This window comes from Dicentrarchus labrax, unplaced genomic scaffold, assembly GCF_905237075.1.
Source record: "Dicentrarchus labrax unplaced genomic scaffold, dlabrax2021, whole genome shotgun sequence".
Lineage (NCBI taxonomy): Eukaryota > Metazoa > Chordata > Actinopteri > Moronidae > Dicentrarchus > Dicentrarchus labrax.
In genome coordinates, this window is record NW_026136711.1 from 31,118,726 (window position 1) to 31,133,666 (window position 14,941).

At 42.1% G+C, this 14,941-nt stretch overlaps 1 protein-coding gene across 1 annotated transcript; it reads left to right on the top strand.

Annotated features, from left to right (window-relative positions):
* Nucleotides 1-14,819, top strand: appl1 (adaptor protein, phosphotyrosine interaction, PH domain and leucine zipper containing 1). The gene is made up of 22 exons (XM_051414056.1): nucleotides 1-186; nucleotides 1,888-1,986; nucleotides 2,091-2,150; nucleotides 2,903-2,974; nucleotides 3,207-3,294; nucleotides 3,705-3,746; nucleotides 4,455-4,513; nucleotides 5,072-5,218; nucleotides 6,182-6,264; nucleotides 6,471-6,632; nucleotides 6,936-7,124; nucleotides 7,243-7,285; nucleotides 7,381-7,437; nucleotides 8,056-8,147; nucleotides 8,418-8,597; nucleotides 9,488-9,540; nucleotides 10,114-10,288; nucleotides 10,913-10,949; nucleotides 11,056-11,196; nucleotides 11,282-11,332; nucleotides 11,460-11,549; nucleotides 12,124-14,819. The coding sequence occupies exons 1-22, from the start codon at nucleotides 133-135 to the stop codon at nucleotides 12,274-12,276; spliced, it is 2,127 nt and encodes a 708-aa protein (XP_051270016.1). The 5' UTR covers nucleotides 1-132; the 3' UTR covers nucleotides 12,277-14,819.
* Nucleotides 14,820-14,941: the final 122 nt, after the last annotated feature.

The following is a 14,941-nucleotide window of genomic DNA, read 5'->3' on the forward strand; positions in this document are numbered from 1 at the left end:
ACCGGGAGGAGCTGAGTGGGGCTGTTGTGAATTCGCACAGCCAAGAAATCTCCAGTGGGAGTTGTCGGACCGATTTGTTGTGAATTTTGTCCGTCGTTTCTCACCGACTACCGACGCAGCCCATCCGCAGCCATGCCCGGGATAGAGAAGCTGCCGATAGAGGAAACCCTGGAGGACAGTCCGCAGGTAACCGCTCTCCTCCCCGCTCGGCAGGCTAACGTTAGCTCCCCCTTTGCGCTGCTAGGCTAACTGTCTTTGTAGGCTCAGTGTTTGCCAACAACCAGAGAGAGAGACAGACAGAGAGACAGACAGACAGACAGAGAGAGAGACAGACAGACAGAGAGAGAGACAAGTGCTAACGGCCCCTGGCTAACCAATATTATAAGCAGCTGTGCTTTGGGATCAAAATGTGACGGCTACACCGACCAGCTGGTTTGGGGGAGTTCACCGTCAACGTGCAGGTGAAAGTGTCAACCAACCAGAGACAGACAGACAGACAGACAGAGAGACAGACAGACAGACAGACAAGAGAGAGAGACACCGACAGCACAGACATGAACCCGTTACACGGACAGTTATCCGGATACTTCCCTAGCCCGTAGCTTCGTCCAGGAGAGTAACTGTGTGTCCAAACATTAGAGTCATCCTGCTGCTTTATGGGAGTGTCACACAGGGCTTCATTAGAGTTGGACCCCCCCCCCAACCCCTCTGAAATCAGTGGTGTGTCCTGCAGCAAATCCAGGGGCACAAACACCTGCTGTGACGTCACTGATCGGGGTGTGTCCAGAGTGAGATAACACCTGGATGTTGAGATTAGTTCATTTGTATGCAGATCAGGGGCCTGTATCATGAGGCATGTTGCACTTTTGCAATAATCTATTTTGTCCTGGAAATAATAGTTATTGTGTTTTAGACCCTCGCTCAAATCAAATGTAAACCTGGGTTGGAGGAACGCTGCAGATAAATGATGACCACCTACTTCTAATGTACTTGAGACGGTTAATTATGGAAAAACTGGGGGAAATTAGTAAGTAATAGATCTTCCTGTCATTTATTTTCACTGTTTTGTTAAGAAAACTCCTGGAAATGTTTTCTTAAATCGAGCGGGAACCCTGCTTTTAGTCTCTCTCTGCGTTACCTGGCCTCACTGAACCTAAAGAAAGGGTTATGAAAGGTGAAAAGTGATGTAATTTGACATGATACAGTGAGACCTGTAGGGACATTCGGTCATTGTGGCAGCGTAATGTGATGCACAACAAGAATGTGGGGTAAAATATACTGATCTGTCTTTGTGTTTCGGGCCCCAGGGCTGTGAAACCACTGTAATACAAATACTGGTGCCACCCGTCTACACTGGCAGGATCATACCAACCACCCAGCCTTTGGAAATACACCAGAATTCAGTCACTCGCAGGCTTTTTTCTGGGGAGATTATTGTGGCGTAAAATGGCTGATCTTACTGATTTTACAGTTTTCTTAAACAACTAGAAACAAGGAGGTGAGTTTGAGGATTTATGCTGCAGGAAACTACAACGATTGGTCAAATTTGTGAAAAAGTTGCAATGAAAACTTCAAGGTGGCTCAGAATTTACAGGTTTTGGTTGGATTTGTGTTAATTGTTGCCACTCCAATTTAGTTAGTCTCCCACAACGACAGGGTGAGGTGAGAATGACAATAACACATGAGCTGTCTGGCTACTTCTGATGAGACACACCTTGAGTACAGAACAGCACTGTGTGGATTTACATAGATAGGTGTGGGTGTGGGTTGTGGCTGTTAGTTACACAAGGGATCAGTCGGGGCCATAACGCGGCGAAGGTTTTATGGATCGGTCAAATGATTACAACGCTGACTTCACTTCTCACCTGTTTTGTGTTTTGTACGTAGACGCGCTCTCTGCTGGGGGTGTTTGAGGAGGACACTGCAGCCATCTCCAACTACTGCACACAGCTGTATCAGGCCATGCAGAGGATTTATGATGCACAGGTACTCACTCACACATGAGATTGAGGCAGAACTTAGTAAGTGGCAGCTGATTTGGAAAGTGTTTCTCCAGCTGCTCAGTGCCGTCTGCTGTTTTTCTCTTTAAGAACGAGCTGAGTGCTGCGACACACCTGACCTCCAGACTGCTGAAAGAGTACGACAAACAGGTAGACCAAGTGATACCAGACACCAACATCGTGACACCACAGACATTAGTCACAGGCCATATAACATTAACCACAGTTTTATTCCACCATCACCCAGCCTTATCGCACTGTTTTATTATATATTATTTCATACAGCCGTATGATACGAACCACAGCCCAGTTCAGAATCAGAAATACTTTATTAATCCCTCCGGGGAGGAATTGGGTTACGTTACAGTTTCTAAAGTTCCTAAACAAAGAGGAATTGTAAGAAAATAACAAAATAAGAAAAAAGAAGTATGTGAAAATATGTGCGTTATACGACGCATAACAACAATAGATGTAGAAAAAAAGAAAATAAGACATGTTCAAATATGTATTCTACAATATATATTATTATTGCACAATAAACTGTCTTATAACATTAGTCGTTAGCCTTATAACACTATCCCCCAACTTTGTAATCAGCCATCAGTTACACCAGCTTTAATCCTTATAACACTAATCAACCTTAAAACAGAAGCCATGAACATTAAAGCTCAACATGTTCGCTATCATCAGTCTTAAGAAGCTACATTAGCTCCGGGTTTATACACTAGATCCAACACTTTGGTCTAAAATAAGATCTTTGTGATCATTTTGATGACCCCTGACATTTCCTCTAGTTAACATTTGACCGATATTAGATTTGTGACGAGGTGTCCGGTGCTGCAGTGATATATTTCCCTCACAGGATTCAGTCTAATCCTTCATGTTGTTGCTGTTGTCTGCAGCGTTTTCCACTAGGGGGCGACGATGAGGTGATGAGCTCCACCCTACAGCAGTTTGCAAAAGTCATTGATGAGGTAAGAGAATAGAAACACACCAGAGCTCAGTCTGCTGCCGTCAGAGGCGAGTTTGTTTTATCCTTCTGGATGTCCCACGTGGTCAGATTTCACCATCACAATCGATTTACTATTAATATCTGTTTGAAGGAGAATAAGAAACACTGGTTGTCTTTTAAAGTCGCACTGTGGTCGTTCTGCTGATTCATGGATATAATATTCCCTGACTTCCTCTCTCGCTCTCTCTTTCCAGCTGAGTTCCTGTCACGCTGTCTTGTCCACCCAGCTTGCAGATGCCATGATGTTTCCCATCACTCAGTTTAAAGAGAGAGACCTGAAGGGTAGGAAACACACACACAGATACAGAGTACACAAAAACAAAACAACAAGGACACATACTGCCACTGGTGTTGGTAGATAAGGTCTGGCTCTGGCTTTGTGCACAGGACCATTGTCAGGTTGTAAAACAGGAAAGGTCTTCCACAAACTGATTGTTCCCACAAATAAGATCCTTTTCACACAAAGTCAGGATGCTGCTATTGTGGATGTTGGCTCACTGGAAAGGCTCTGATACACTAAATGGTAAACAACACTAATTAGTATCAATGGTAACACCTGTGATTGCCCTACTATTTAATGTAAAAAAAGGCCTGTTGTTAGCACACGGTGTAAAAGAGGCCCAAACTGGATATAAGTACATAAACACAGACAGCATAAATATTCCCTAACAGATCTTTTTGTTTCTCTCCAGAGATCCTCACTCTGAAAGAAGTCTTCCAAATAGCCAGTGATGGTAAGTTCGTGCTGCTACTTATTAATATTCTGCATCAATTTATTTTTTATTTTTTATTTTTGATGCATACATCACAAGTTCCTCCCATGAGCCCCCGACTGTGTCATCTTCCAGTTGACTGCTCCTAAGCCCCACCCACCCGCAGCTACTGTTGCTATGTTACATATATATATGTATATATATATATATATATATATATATGATTTCACTTCTGCTGATTAGCATCCACTTATCACTTTACTGAATCCATATCAGTCATATAATGGGGGTTGAAGCTGTGGTGCACATATTAAAAAAATGTCCAACTGACATCCGCTTGCAGCCCAGGCAGAGTCAGTTGAGTACATTGAATTAAGTAATCTAAGTAGCTTCTTGTCTTAACGTCTTAACAACTTGTCTCTTCCTGTCTGAGCAGGCAAATTGTTTAACGTATTTGTGTGTGTGTGGAGGACAATCTGTCCTAATGTGAATGAAGAAAAGACAGAGACTTGGTCAGAGTCACTTTTCTCTCACAAGATTCACATTTGTTATAGTTACGCCTAAAGGAAGATTCCGCCTTGTTTTGAACATTTACTAGTATTTTTGTCTTAATTTGAGTTACTGTTTTATTTCCCTTTCGAACCTGTGTTACTGTTGAAACACAGAAAAGATAAAGAAAACATATTTTATGACCAAAGATTCAACCTGTGTGGCTGTTTCTGTCTGCAGATCACGACACAGCCATCAACAGATACAGCCGCCTCTCCAAAAGGAGAGACAACGACAAGGTAAACACATCAGCGACAGAAACACTGCTCATATCGGGTTCATCATTCAGTACTTCAGCACTGAAATGTAATTGGTTGTGTTGAATTTATAAGTTATTGATTTCTAGAGGAAATTCATTGAAAGAACTGCTCCATATAAACCAAATTAAAGTATCCAGTATTCAGCTGACCTGCTGTGAACTGACACAAAGAGGCTTTAGTTTATGCTTCCAGTTCATTTTAGTTGAATAACTGAAGGTGTAACAACTGAGCACTGTCTCTACTCTTTCTATAATTTGTACCAAATGACATTAAAAACTTCTGCAGAAAGTATTAGAAAGTATTTCTATAAAATATAAACTTGCAGAGTTACAGTAAATTATTGTTGTGTGGAGATGCAGCTGCCAGTGTCAGTGAAGTAAACTCATATATTTCTGCAGCAAGGTTCAAGTTTCTGCAGGTTAATTTTCATAAAAATGCACTCCAGCTGCAATTATCAATACAATTATCTTGACCAAAAGTTATATGTGAAGTAATATGATGATACCGTGATACTGAAATAAGTTTTGTGGGTTACAGTTGCGGGCGGAGGCTGTGGAGGACGTCTACACCTCCCGCAAGAAACAGCACCAGACCATGATGCACTACTTCTGCTCACTCAACACACTACAGTACAAGAAGAAGACTGCTCTGCTGGAGCCACTGCTGGGCTACATGCAGGCTCAGGTACACACACAGCAAACTGACTTAAAAATAAGAATTAACCACCGCACACTGGAGCGACTTCACTGTGATTTATTAGGAGCGAACAACACGTTTCACCTGTAGCTTCCTCAGGTTCACTGAGCACTCACAGGTGTGACAAATAGGCTGCATCTGGGTCACATGATCAGCTGTCACAGTCTTAATTTTTTCCCTTTTTATTTTTTCAAGGGTTTTTGCAAAGGTGAAAGTATATAAAAAAAAACATAATATTACACAAAAATCCACAATACAAAAGACCTAGCATGATAAATATAAAACACAGTTACATAAATAAGAAAACTGATATCCATATCCAGCTGACTGAATAGGAAATGCTCAATACCTTAAGACAGATATCCTGTAGGTCCTTTCACTGCCCGTCTACACAACCAAATGGAAAGACCAGTGAACCTGAGGAAGCTACAGGTGAAACACGTTGTTCGCTCCTAATAAATCACAGGAAAGTAATTCCAGTGTTCAAGCAGCATTTTGAGCCAAAGCTGCTTTTTTTTTTTTGCTGCATTTCGCTGCAGATGATGTTTATTATGTGTTTTTAACTATTTTTATTCTTCTGTCAACATTGTAGCGCTGCAATCTGCCAGCCTTTTGTACAATGTGACACAGATTGCAACCGCAATAAACCCATAAGATAGCTGTGTGTAAGGGGCCTTAGGAGTGGATGTCATTAATTAGGATCATCTATTGAGTTTGTCCCTGAGTTACTGGTCCCATTCAGTTTAACTTTTTATAATATATGTGAGCTCTTCGTGTGTATCAGTGCTACAGCAACGGAGAGAAACATGAGACTGCTGTGACATTGAAGTGGAGCAGCCAGTGAATGTTAGATTGAACCAGAGTCTGAAGTTTTAGCTGGTTTAACTGGTTCAGAGCTGTTACCAAACCTGCTGATGTGTGTTTATCTTTGTCTGTGTTTATTCTGTGTAGATCAGTTTCTTTAAACTGGGTTCAGAAAATCTCACCCAGCAGTGGGAGGAGTTCCTGGGAACCATAGGAACCAGTGTCCAGAAGTAAGATCCCTACTTTCACCAACAAGTGTCCTAAATCTTGTTCTTATATTGTTCTTAAATCCTTTTAAAGCTCTTAAATACTTTACTTACTTTACCTAAGACCAGATCAGCAGTTTATTGTGTGTGTGTGTGTGTGTGTGTGTGTGTTGTGTGTGTGTGTGTGTGTGTGTGTGTGTGTGTGTGTGTGTGTGTGTGTGTGTTTGCAGTGTACGTCGGGAGATGGAGGAGGAGGTTGGACAGATGCAGCAAAGCATCCAGGAGATGGAGAGATCATGTGACCCGCTGTACGCACCCTGTGACCCCGACCCCGCCCACTCACCTGTCTGCCGCAACCTGACCAGGAAACAGGGATACCTGTACATCCGCAAGTAGGACACACATTATATTTTGATACTTTTATTAAACAGGACTCAAGTTGAAATAAAATGTAATTCCCCTTTTTATAAATACCAAATCTTAATTGTGAGGTATATTCTTCTTTTTTAAAGCACTTTCTAAATACTGTTCTGAAAAAGGTTATATAAAGTTTAATTACCACAACTCCTTTCCAAAGTCATTTTCTGTTGTGTTCGGACTGTTGTTATAATATTATATAGTTATAATAATTGTATCTGGTTGAAAGTAAGTCTGAAATGATGATCTTGTTGTCGTCTCTTCTGTGTGTCTCTCAGTAAGACGGGGCTGGTGTCGTCGTCCTGGGAGCGCCAGTACTTCTTCACGCAGGGCGGTAATCTGATGCAGCAGGGCAGAGGCGAGGTGGCAGGCGGGCTGGTCACGGACCTCGACAACTGCTCCGTCATGGCCGTCGACTGTGACGACCGGCGCTTCTGCTTCCAGGTCACTTCCTTCGATGGCAAGAAGTGAGAGGGCTCCTGCTTTTTACAACTCTTCTCTCCATTTTTAAGTTTTCAGACTTGGAGTAAATGTGTAAATGCTGCTTGTAAAACTTTGATTAAACTGTTTTCTGGTTTCTGTCAGAGTGGTGACGCTGCAGTCAGAGAGCAGGAAGGACTGCGAAGAGGTAAGCAGTTTCTCTGTCTCATGACCTGCTCTGTATTGACTGTCAACTGTCCTGTTGTCTCCTCACACTGTCTTCTCTGCTGCTTTCTCCACCAGTGGATTTCCACCATCAACAACATCTCTAAAAGGATCTACCTGAGTGAGAACGCAGAGGTCTGTGTCCTACTTTCCTCATTAACCTTTATTGACCTGGTCACATAGTGGACATTTCTTTAGGTGTAGTCCAGCCTGGTTTCAGACCTCTGATCTGTCCACTGATTCAAATCTGTCTGCTGTTGTGCTCATTGATGTTTCCCCCCAGTTAGAAGACACAGTCGACCACTCAGAGCAAACCAAACATTCACGTTTATGAGGACCTCATATTGCCTGGCACTTCCACAGCCACCGCAGATCCACTATTAATATTAATCAAAGTTTGTGAGACTATTGTGGAAAAAGAGTCTGTGTGGCAGTCCCTAACACTGTAAAGCTGCACTTGCAAAAAATAGGGAAAGATAAAAGACCACTGTTTATCAGAGAGTTGACAGGAAGTTAGGAGAACAACATGCAACAAAGGTTACCAGCTAGACTTGAGTTGTATCATAGTCGACACCTTAACAGCAGATTAATGCCCTTTGTTTTGGAATGACACATTCATTGGTGACATGCGGCTAGAACGTTTGAGTGTCCACATACTTTTGGCCATGTTGTGTATCCTAATCCAATACCAATGAATACATACAGTATGAAATAAGAGCAGACTGTGCTGACTGTACTGTCATCCTATTGCAGGAGCTGGCTGCCAGAGTGAACCAGTCAGCTCTTGAAGCCGTGACACCGTCCCCGTCCTTCCAGCAGAGACACGAGAGCATGAGACCCAGCAGGTGTGTGTGTGTGTGTGTGTGTGTGTGTGTGTGTGTGTGTGTGTGTGTGTGTGTGTGTGTGTGTGTGTGTGTGTGTGTGTGTGTGTCAGTGAGTCCTATCACGCTGGTGTGATTGACAACCAGCTGCCAGATATCATGAAGTTGGACATGAAGTTGTGGCCAATCAGATTTTAGTGGGAAAACTGGATGAGTCAGACCTCTATCAGTAAGACCATCAATCTCTCTCTCTCTCTCTCTCTCTCTCTCTCTCTCTCTTTCTCTCCATTCCAGTAAAGGGCGTGTGGGCAGAGCGAGCAGTATTAGCTCTGTGGGCTCAGAACCATCACCTGCCCTTTCTGTGCTCTCATTGGATGCACTGGTTGCCCCGGACACACCCATCCAGTTTGACATCATTTCCCCCGTCAGCGAGGAAAACTCAGGACAGAGCAAGACGGCAGCACAGTCCGGCAGGTAGGTGTGTGTGTGTGTGTGTGTGTGTGTGTGTGTGTGTGTGTGTGTGTGTGTGTGTGTGTGTGTGTGTGTGTGTGTGTGATAGATGCTTCAGTTAGCATTTTGAGCTCTGGTACGATCACTGACTGGTTGCTAAAACTACCTCATGTCTGTTTCCTCTTCAGCATTGATTGTAAAGGGTCAGTTCACCCAAATTAGGAAAAGAAGCATCTTTTCTGTCTCTCTCTTCTAGCAGTTTATCTCCAACAGGTAGATTTGGGGTTTTTTTTGTCGAGGTTTTGAGATATCTGTCACTGAGATGTTTGTCTCCACCCCAATGTAATGGAAGTGAATGAAATTTAGTGAAATGAAAATTAACGTGAGACTCACAGCTTTGAAAAATCATACTTTAAAAATTCAGCAACATAATTTTCCTGAAACAGAGGCTGTACCCTGAAATTGCTCCCTTTTTATGTTTATAATGCACTATATTTACTGGCCACCACTTTATTTAGGAGTGTGTAAATCTATCTGTTATATAGTGACTTTAACAATGATGACTGCAAATTATGATGATTACCAGGTGTCCCAAATCTCTATTTACAGACACAGTCAGAGTTACTCTGGATGATCCACAGAACAAACTGTGGACAGTTTAAATGAAACTACTGCTACCAAAGACTAATGAAGTCATTTGTGATAAATTTTGCCTGATTTCATCAGCACCTGATCGATCAAAGTATCTCTGATTGTTTTTTTTTTGTGTGTGTGAGACTCTGATATGGAGGAGAAAGCGTGTGTCCTGTGTGGTATTGTAGCAGCTGCTGTTCGTGTTTAATATACTTGTGTGTGTGTGTGTGTGTGTGTGTGTGTGTGTGTGTGTGTGTGTGTGTGTGTGTGTGTGTCCACAGAAGAAGTAATCCATTTGGAGAGTCAGGAGACAGCACATCAGAAGACAGTGAAGGTACTGTCTGTCTGTCTGTCTGTCTGTCTGTCTGTCTGGTTTTGTTTTCCTCATGTTACCAATATTTTTATATTATTATAATTTTTCATGGTTTCTGTTGCAGTGACGCATCCTGTTTTCACTGTTTTGGTTAATGAAAACATCCAAGTAAGTTATCGAGTGCGGTGTCTTCTTTGCCGTCCCCCTTGTGGATGGAGGGCAGAAAGCATCCACTGTAACTGCAGATGACAGTTGCTGTGGGTGTTTTTCAGCTGCAGGGGGCAGCACTGAGACCATTTCACACTCTACAACATACTTGGACAAGCTTTACAAAGATGAGAATTATGGTTTGTTAGAAGTGTTTCATGGTTAAGAATTGATCGTTTTCTTCCCACTTCGGATACAGTGCAGCTCTTTCCTGAACTTTTCAATGTGAATAATCTGTGTGTGTCTCCCACAACCATCCCAAACTGGACTAATGTACATTGTAAAGCTGCATGTGTGTGTTTAAAGGTACCAGACACTTCCCATGCAGACGGATATATAGTGATGGCTTCTTTTATTTATTTTTTTGCCTTTGTGTCTGTTGTCCAGACTCGATCCTCCACCAGCTCTTTATCGTTCGCTTCCTGGGCTCCATGGAGGTGAGGGCTGCCGAGTCAGCAGACGTCATCTCTGAGACCATGAGGCAGATCCTGGCGGCCCGAGCCATCCACAACATCTTCAGGATGACCGAATCACACCTGCTGGTCACCTGTGACTGCCTCAAGTATGAACCACAGCTCCACGCTCCCCAACCAGTAGATGGGTTTAAATCAGCATCAGAAATAACTCACAGTATCAAACAAACATGCAGCCCAAAGTGCTTCACAGAGCAAGATTAAAACATAAAAGTAAGACTAAAATAGACAACAGTGACTAGAATCATAAAAAAAAAGTATGAAAACTAACAATCGAGTCTTAAAAACTGAAATATTCTTACAGTATCTGTTGCTTTATACTTTATGAAAATCTCTTTCAGTTCATTAAATCTCTGCAGCAGGACAGAAATGTTGATAAATCTGCAGCCTCTGATGATGCACAGCTACTCACTGTGTTTACCTTCATTAAATCACATGCAAATGACACCAGGCTGCTACAAAACAACCGCACACGTTAGACAGGTCCGTTATGACTCTGTTTTCTGACACCAGATTACCTTTGCAACTTCCAACAACCTTCATAATCGCCGCTGTGTCACATTTTAAAATTGGACGTAACCACTTACAACAGGAAATACAGCAGAATTATGAGAGAGAATATTAATAATTAATGTTTCTCAGTTTGCCATTTTGGAAACATTTCTTTCTATGCAGGAAAAATCTTTTGATATCGATTTTATTTTTCCTTTCAGGCTCATTGATCCTCAGACACAAGTCACTCGACTCAGGGTAAGATGATTTCTCTCGGCCTCTGCGTAGACGGTTCTAGTCGTCTAGTCGCAGACATGTTTCTAATGATTTATCATCTCTTTCCTTCCCTTCTGCTCTCCTGTAGTTCCCTCTGTCCAGTGTGGTTCAGTGTTCATCCCATCAGGACAACAAGAGGCTGTTTGGTTTCGTTTTGCAGTCGGCAAGCGAGCGGGGAGACAGCCGAGCCGTCTGCTACATCTTCGAGTCCAACAACGACGGAGAGAAGGTGGTCTGTGTGTTCATCTGTCAGTCCCACTGTCTCACACTCGGTCTGCTCCGTCTGACCTGTTTGTCTTCTCCCTCTGTTTCAGATCTGTGACAGCATCGGTCTGGCCAAGCAGATAGCCTTCCACTCCGAGATGGTGAGACCGATTTGAAACTTCATAGTACTGAAGCTGATGCTAAACGCTAACTGACGGCGGTTTTGGTTCCCTTCGGGTGTTGTCGTTCGAGCTGAACTGTTTTTGTCGTCTTGTTTTTGTTGTGTAGGACCGGAAGGCGGTGGAGAAGAGGAAGGAGCAGGACAAGGCCAAAGAGAAACAGCAGGAAGAACTCAGCAAACAGAGACAGATAGAGAAGGTGACCTTTAACCTTACGTATTATAAACACATTTGTTTACTGGTACTCTTAATCAGTCTGTTTTACATATATTCACAGATTTAAGGGTCTGTTGTTGAAGAGCTGTTGTAAAGTTCACTGTGGTCGGCTCTGGCCGCCGCTATCTCGACAGTCCTGACTCCACCGGCTCCCGGCTAATTAAAAAAGGCAAAGGCGTGGAGCTGAATGACGCCTGGTTACTGAACCAAACACTGACCGGTCACACAAAGCAGCCATGCTCTTAATTATAAATAACTTAAACCAGTGACTTATATAAAAATCCTCCCCCTGTACAGTTCTAGAGATCAAAACAGTTTTGTACCAGGCTGTAAACATGTTTATTTCTGCTGTAAATGTGGGCATTTTAATATGAGGCCTTATGGAGATCAACTCACTTCTGGAGCCAGCCTCAAGTGGCCGTTTGAGGAACTGCACTTCGGTGCTTCATTTGCCAACCACTGAGGCTGCTGCTCGCCTACATCCCAGGGACATTGTATTATGTCCTAATACATGTTAATACATCTTTAACCTGTGTGTTCCCTCATTTTGCCTCTAGGACCTGGAGGAGCAGAGCCGTTTGATCGCCGCCTCGAGTCGCCCCGCTAACCCGCCCGGCTCTGACGGACAATTCCTAGTGCTTAGCAACAGCCAATCGGAGGACAGCGACGCCGGGGAGGAGGGGAAGAAGAGGGGCGAGTCTGAAGCCTAACAAAGCTGATGGAGGATGCATGTTTTTACCACCCAGGCAAGTCTCAGCCGGTACTGTCAAAGCAACAGCGTGAGAATTAGAGGAGGGGAACAACACCCACCCGTCTAGGTTGTTTGGGACTGAAAAACATGCGCTCCCTCCCTGCTGGACTCTGTTTGAAGTTTTGTTGTGAAGCCTGTCGCTCTGAAAACGGAGGATAAACTAAACGCACCCTCACTATAAGAGGAGGAGGCGAGCAGGCGTGGAAACGTCTCGGCACAGACTTGAGTTTTATTCTGTGTGTAAAAAAAAAAAAAAAAACGCTGCTTTTTATACCGGCTCCACAGATTTAGATTAACCTGTAAGTTTCTGTTTTTTTATGTTTATTTTATAAAAAAAAAAAAAAAAAGAAGAGCTAACAGCAATGACAGAGGATTTAAAGCAAAGCATGTCCAGAATAATGAAACAGATCTGAAGGAGACAAGAGGAGAAGTTGACCACTAGGAGATCCTGAAGAGCAGCGGGACACCTCAGTGTGGTTGGGAGAGAAAAAGTGTGAGACACAATATTTTAAAACAAAAGAGAGGGAGAGAGCATAGAGTCTTATTTTGAAGAGTTCTTCCTGTTGTGATGTGTTCATCGACTGTCCGTTTTTCAAAGCATCCTGCAACCTTTTTTTTTTTTTATCTTTATCTTTATCCTTCCTCACAAGTAGTCGCTGGTTTTCACTCATTTCACTGCAGAATGAAAATCCACTCGCAAAGTCTTAAAAACTCAGCGATCAGTCGATCAATTGATTAGTCGATGGTCAAAAGAATTCCTGTTCGATTAATCATCGTATAGGTTGTTTTAAATTAAATTGGCAAATGTGTCTCTATTTGTCTATTAATTGAAAATACGATCAGCGGATCAACAGAATATAAAAATAATTGTTGGTTGCAGCCCTATTGATGTCATTATTGGCTGATTTATTGATGAGACTGATCGGAAAAGTCTTGCGTTGTCTCATCAGAACTCAAGCAAAGTCTCTGCGAGCTGATTTTCATAGTTTACAAAGATGAACTGAAAGCAGCGGCTGCGTGGATTCAGAGCTCTACATCGTGTGGTCACGCGTCCTCCGATTAACTGGGAGAATATCTTTGTTGTCAAAAACCTCTCGTATTACTACCTGGTCAGGTTGGGGAAATGTTTTTTATCAGACTTATTGACGATATACTGTTGGCGGTAACTGTTGCCACGGATACTGTAAACACAGTTATCTGCTGTTTTAAAATACTTACGTTTTTCTTTTATCGAAGTAGCTATGAATGAAGTAATTAACATAATGACTTCGAATGAACTCTCAATTACTCAATTATTTCAAAATTATGTTTTAAAAACAATGCTGATTTGTAAAATTGGGATTTAAACTACAAATGTTATAATGCAGGGACTCTGTAAAGCCCAAATCAAGTCACTCATCCACACAAAAACATGTTTTCCCCCATAGTATCTCATATGAAAAGGAGGAGCCCCAATAATAAAACATTACAGATATTATATTACAGTTTGTTCCAATAAAAGAAAAACATAGATTAAAATCCTAAATTGTGGTGGGATGTGGAAAAAAAATCTTTTAATGCCAATATTAACTTTTTTAAGTTCCACAATAACTTAGTTTTTCTGTATTTGTTGACGTAATTGTAGAAAAACAGCCAACATATCATTAATGCCAGTCTGTATGCAGTGTGCGTTCGTGTGTCGTGTCAAGACCAAAACCACCGCCACAGGAGACCCTAAAGGTTTCATTTGAAGATTGTAATTCCAAAATAAGACGTCTGCAACTTCCGCCTCTTACTAAACGAACAGTTAACGCTCTCCCTTCTCGGTCCGTCTGGGATGTGAAACACTGGTCTGACATTCGGGAATATCGGAGGTCCGTCAACACGAGCACAAATCTGATCCAACGATCTCAGTTTTACCACATTTGTTTAAAAACGAATATAAAAAAAAGCTCTAATAAGGTACATTTTATTAATTCAGTAAACTCTGAAGACATTTAACATGTGTAACGTCTTGATGCATGTTTCATAAAAACAGACTCCAAATACTCAGCTGAGTGTCAGAATATTTATCTGCTTTCACAAACGTTTAGCTGAATCGTTGTTTTGGGGGCTTTTTTTTTTCACAGGTTTTTATTCATTAATCCGCCTTCATCCATTCATTCACAGTGATTATCTGTAGGACAACATCTGAATAAGCTTCAGTTACAACATCATGGACATTAAATGTAGGGATGTTAAAGGTCAGAGGTCACAGCAGCCTGACAACAAACAAACCTCTTCAGTCGGGCTGCGAAGATGTTTCTGAAAAGCCTAAAATCAACAGTTACTGATTTTATTTTTCTTTGGGAGGATGTTTTCTCGCTGTAACCAGGTGAAGGAGCTGCACTTTACTGACGCAGGAGAACACGACGGGGATCGATGATGTTGAACTGTAAATATGTTTCAGTGATAATTGTTTCAGTGTCATGAATAATAATTAAAAAAAAGGCTTTTCAGTGATAAATAAAAGCACTAACTCCACCCGCCTGAGTCAGGATGCTCATGTTTTCAGATCAAACAAACCTCAACGAGAAAGTGGATTTTTTTTTTTTACATTTATTTTAATTATTAGTAGAAAAACAACCTCACATTGTCTCTATGAT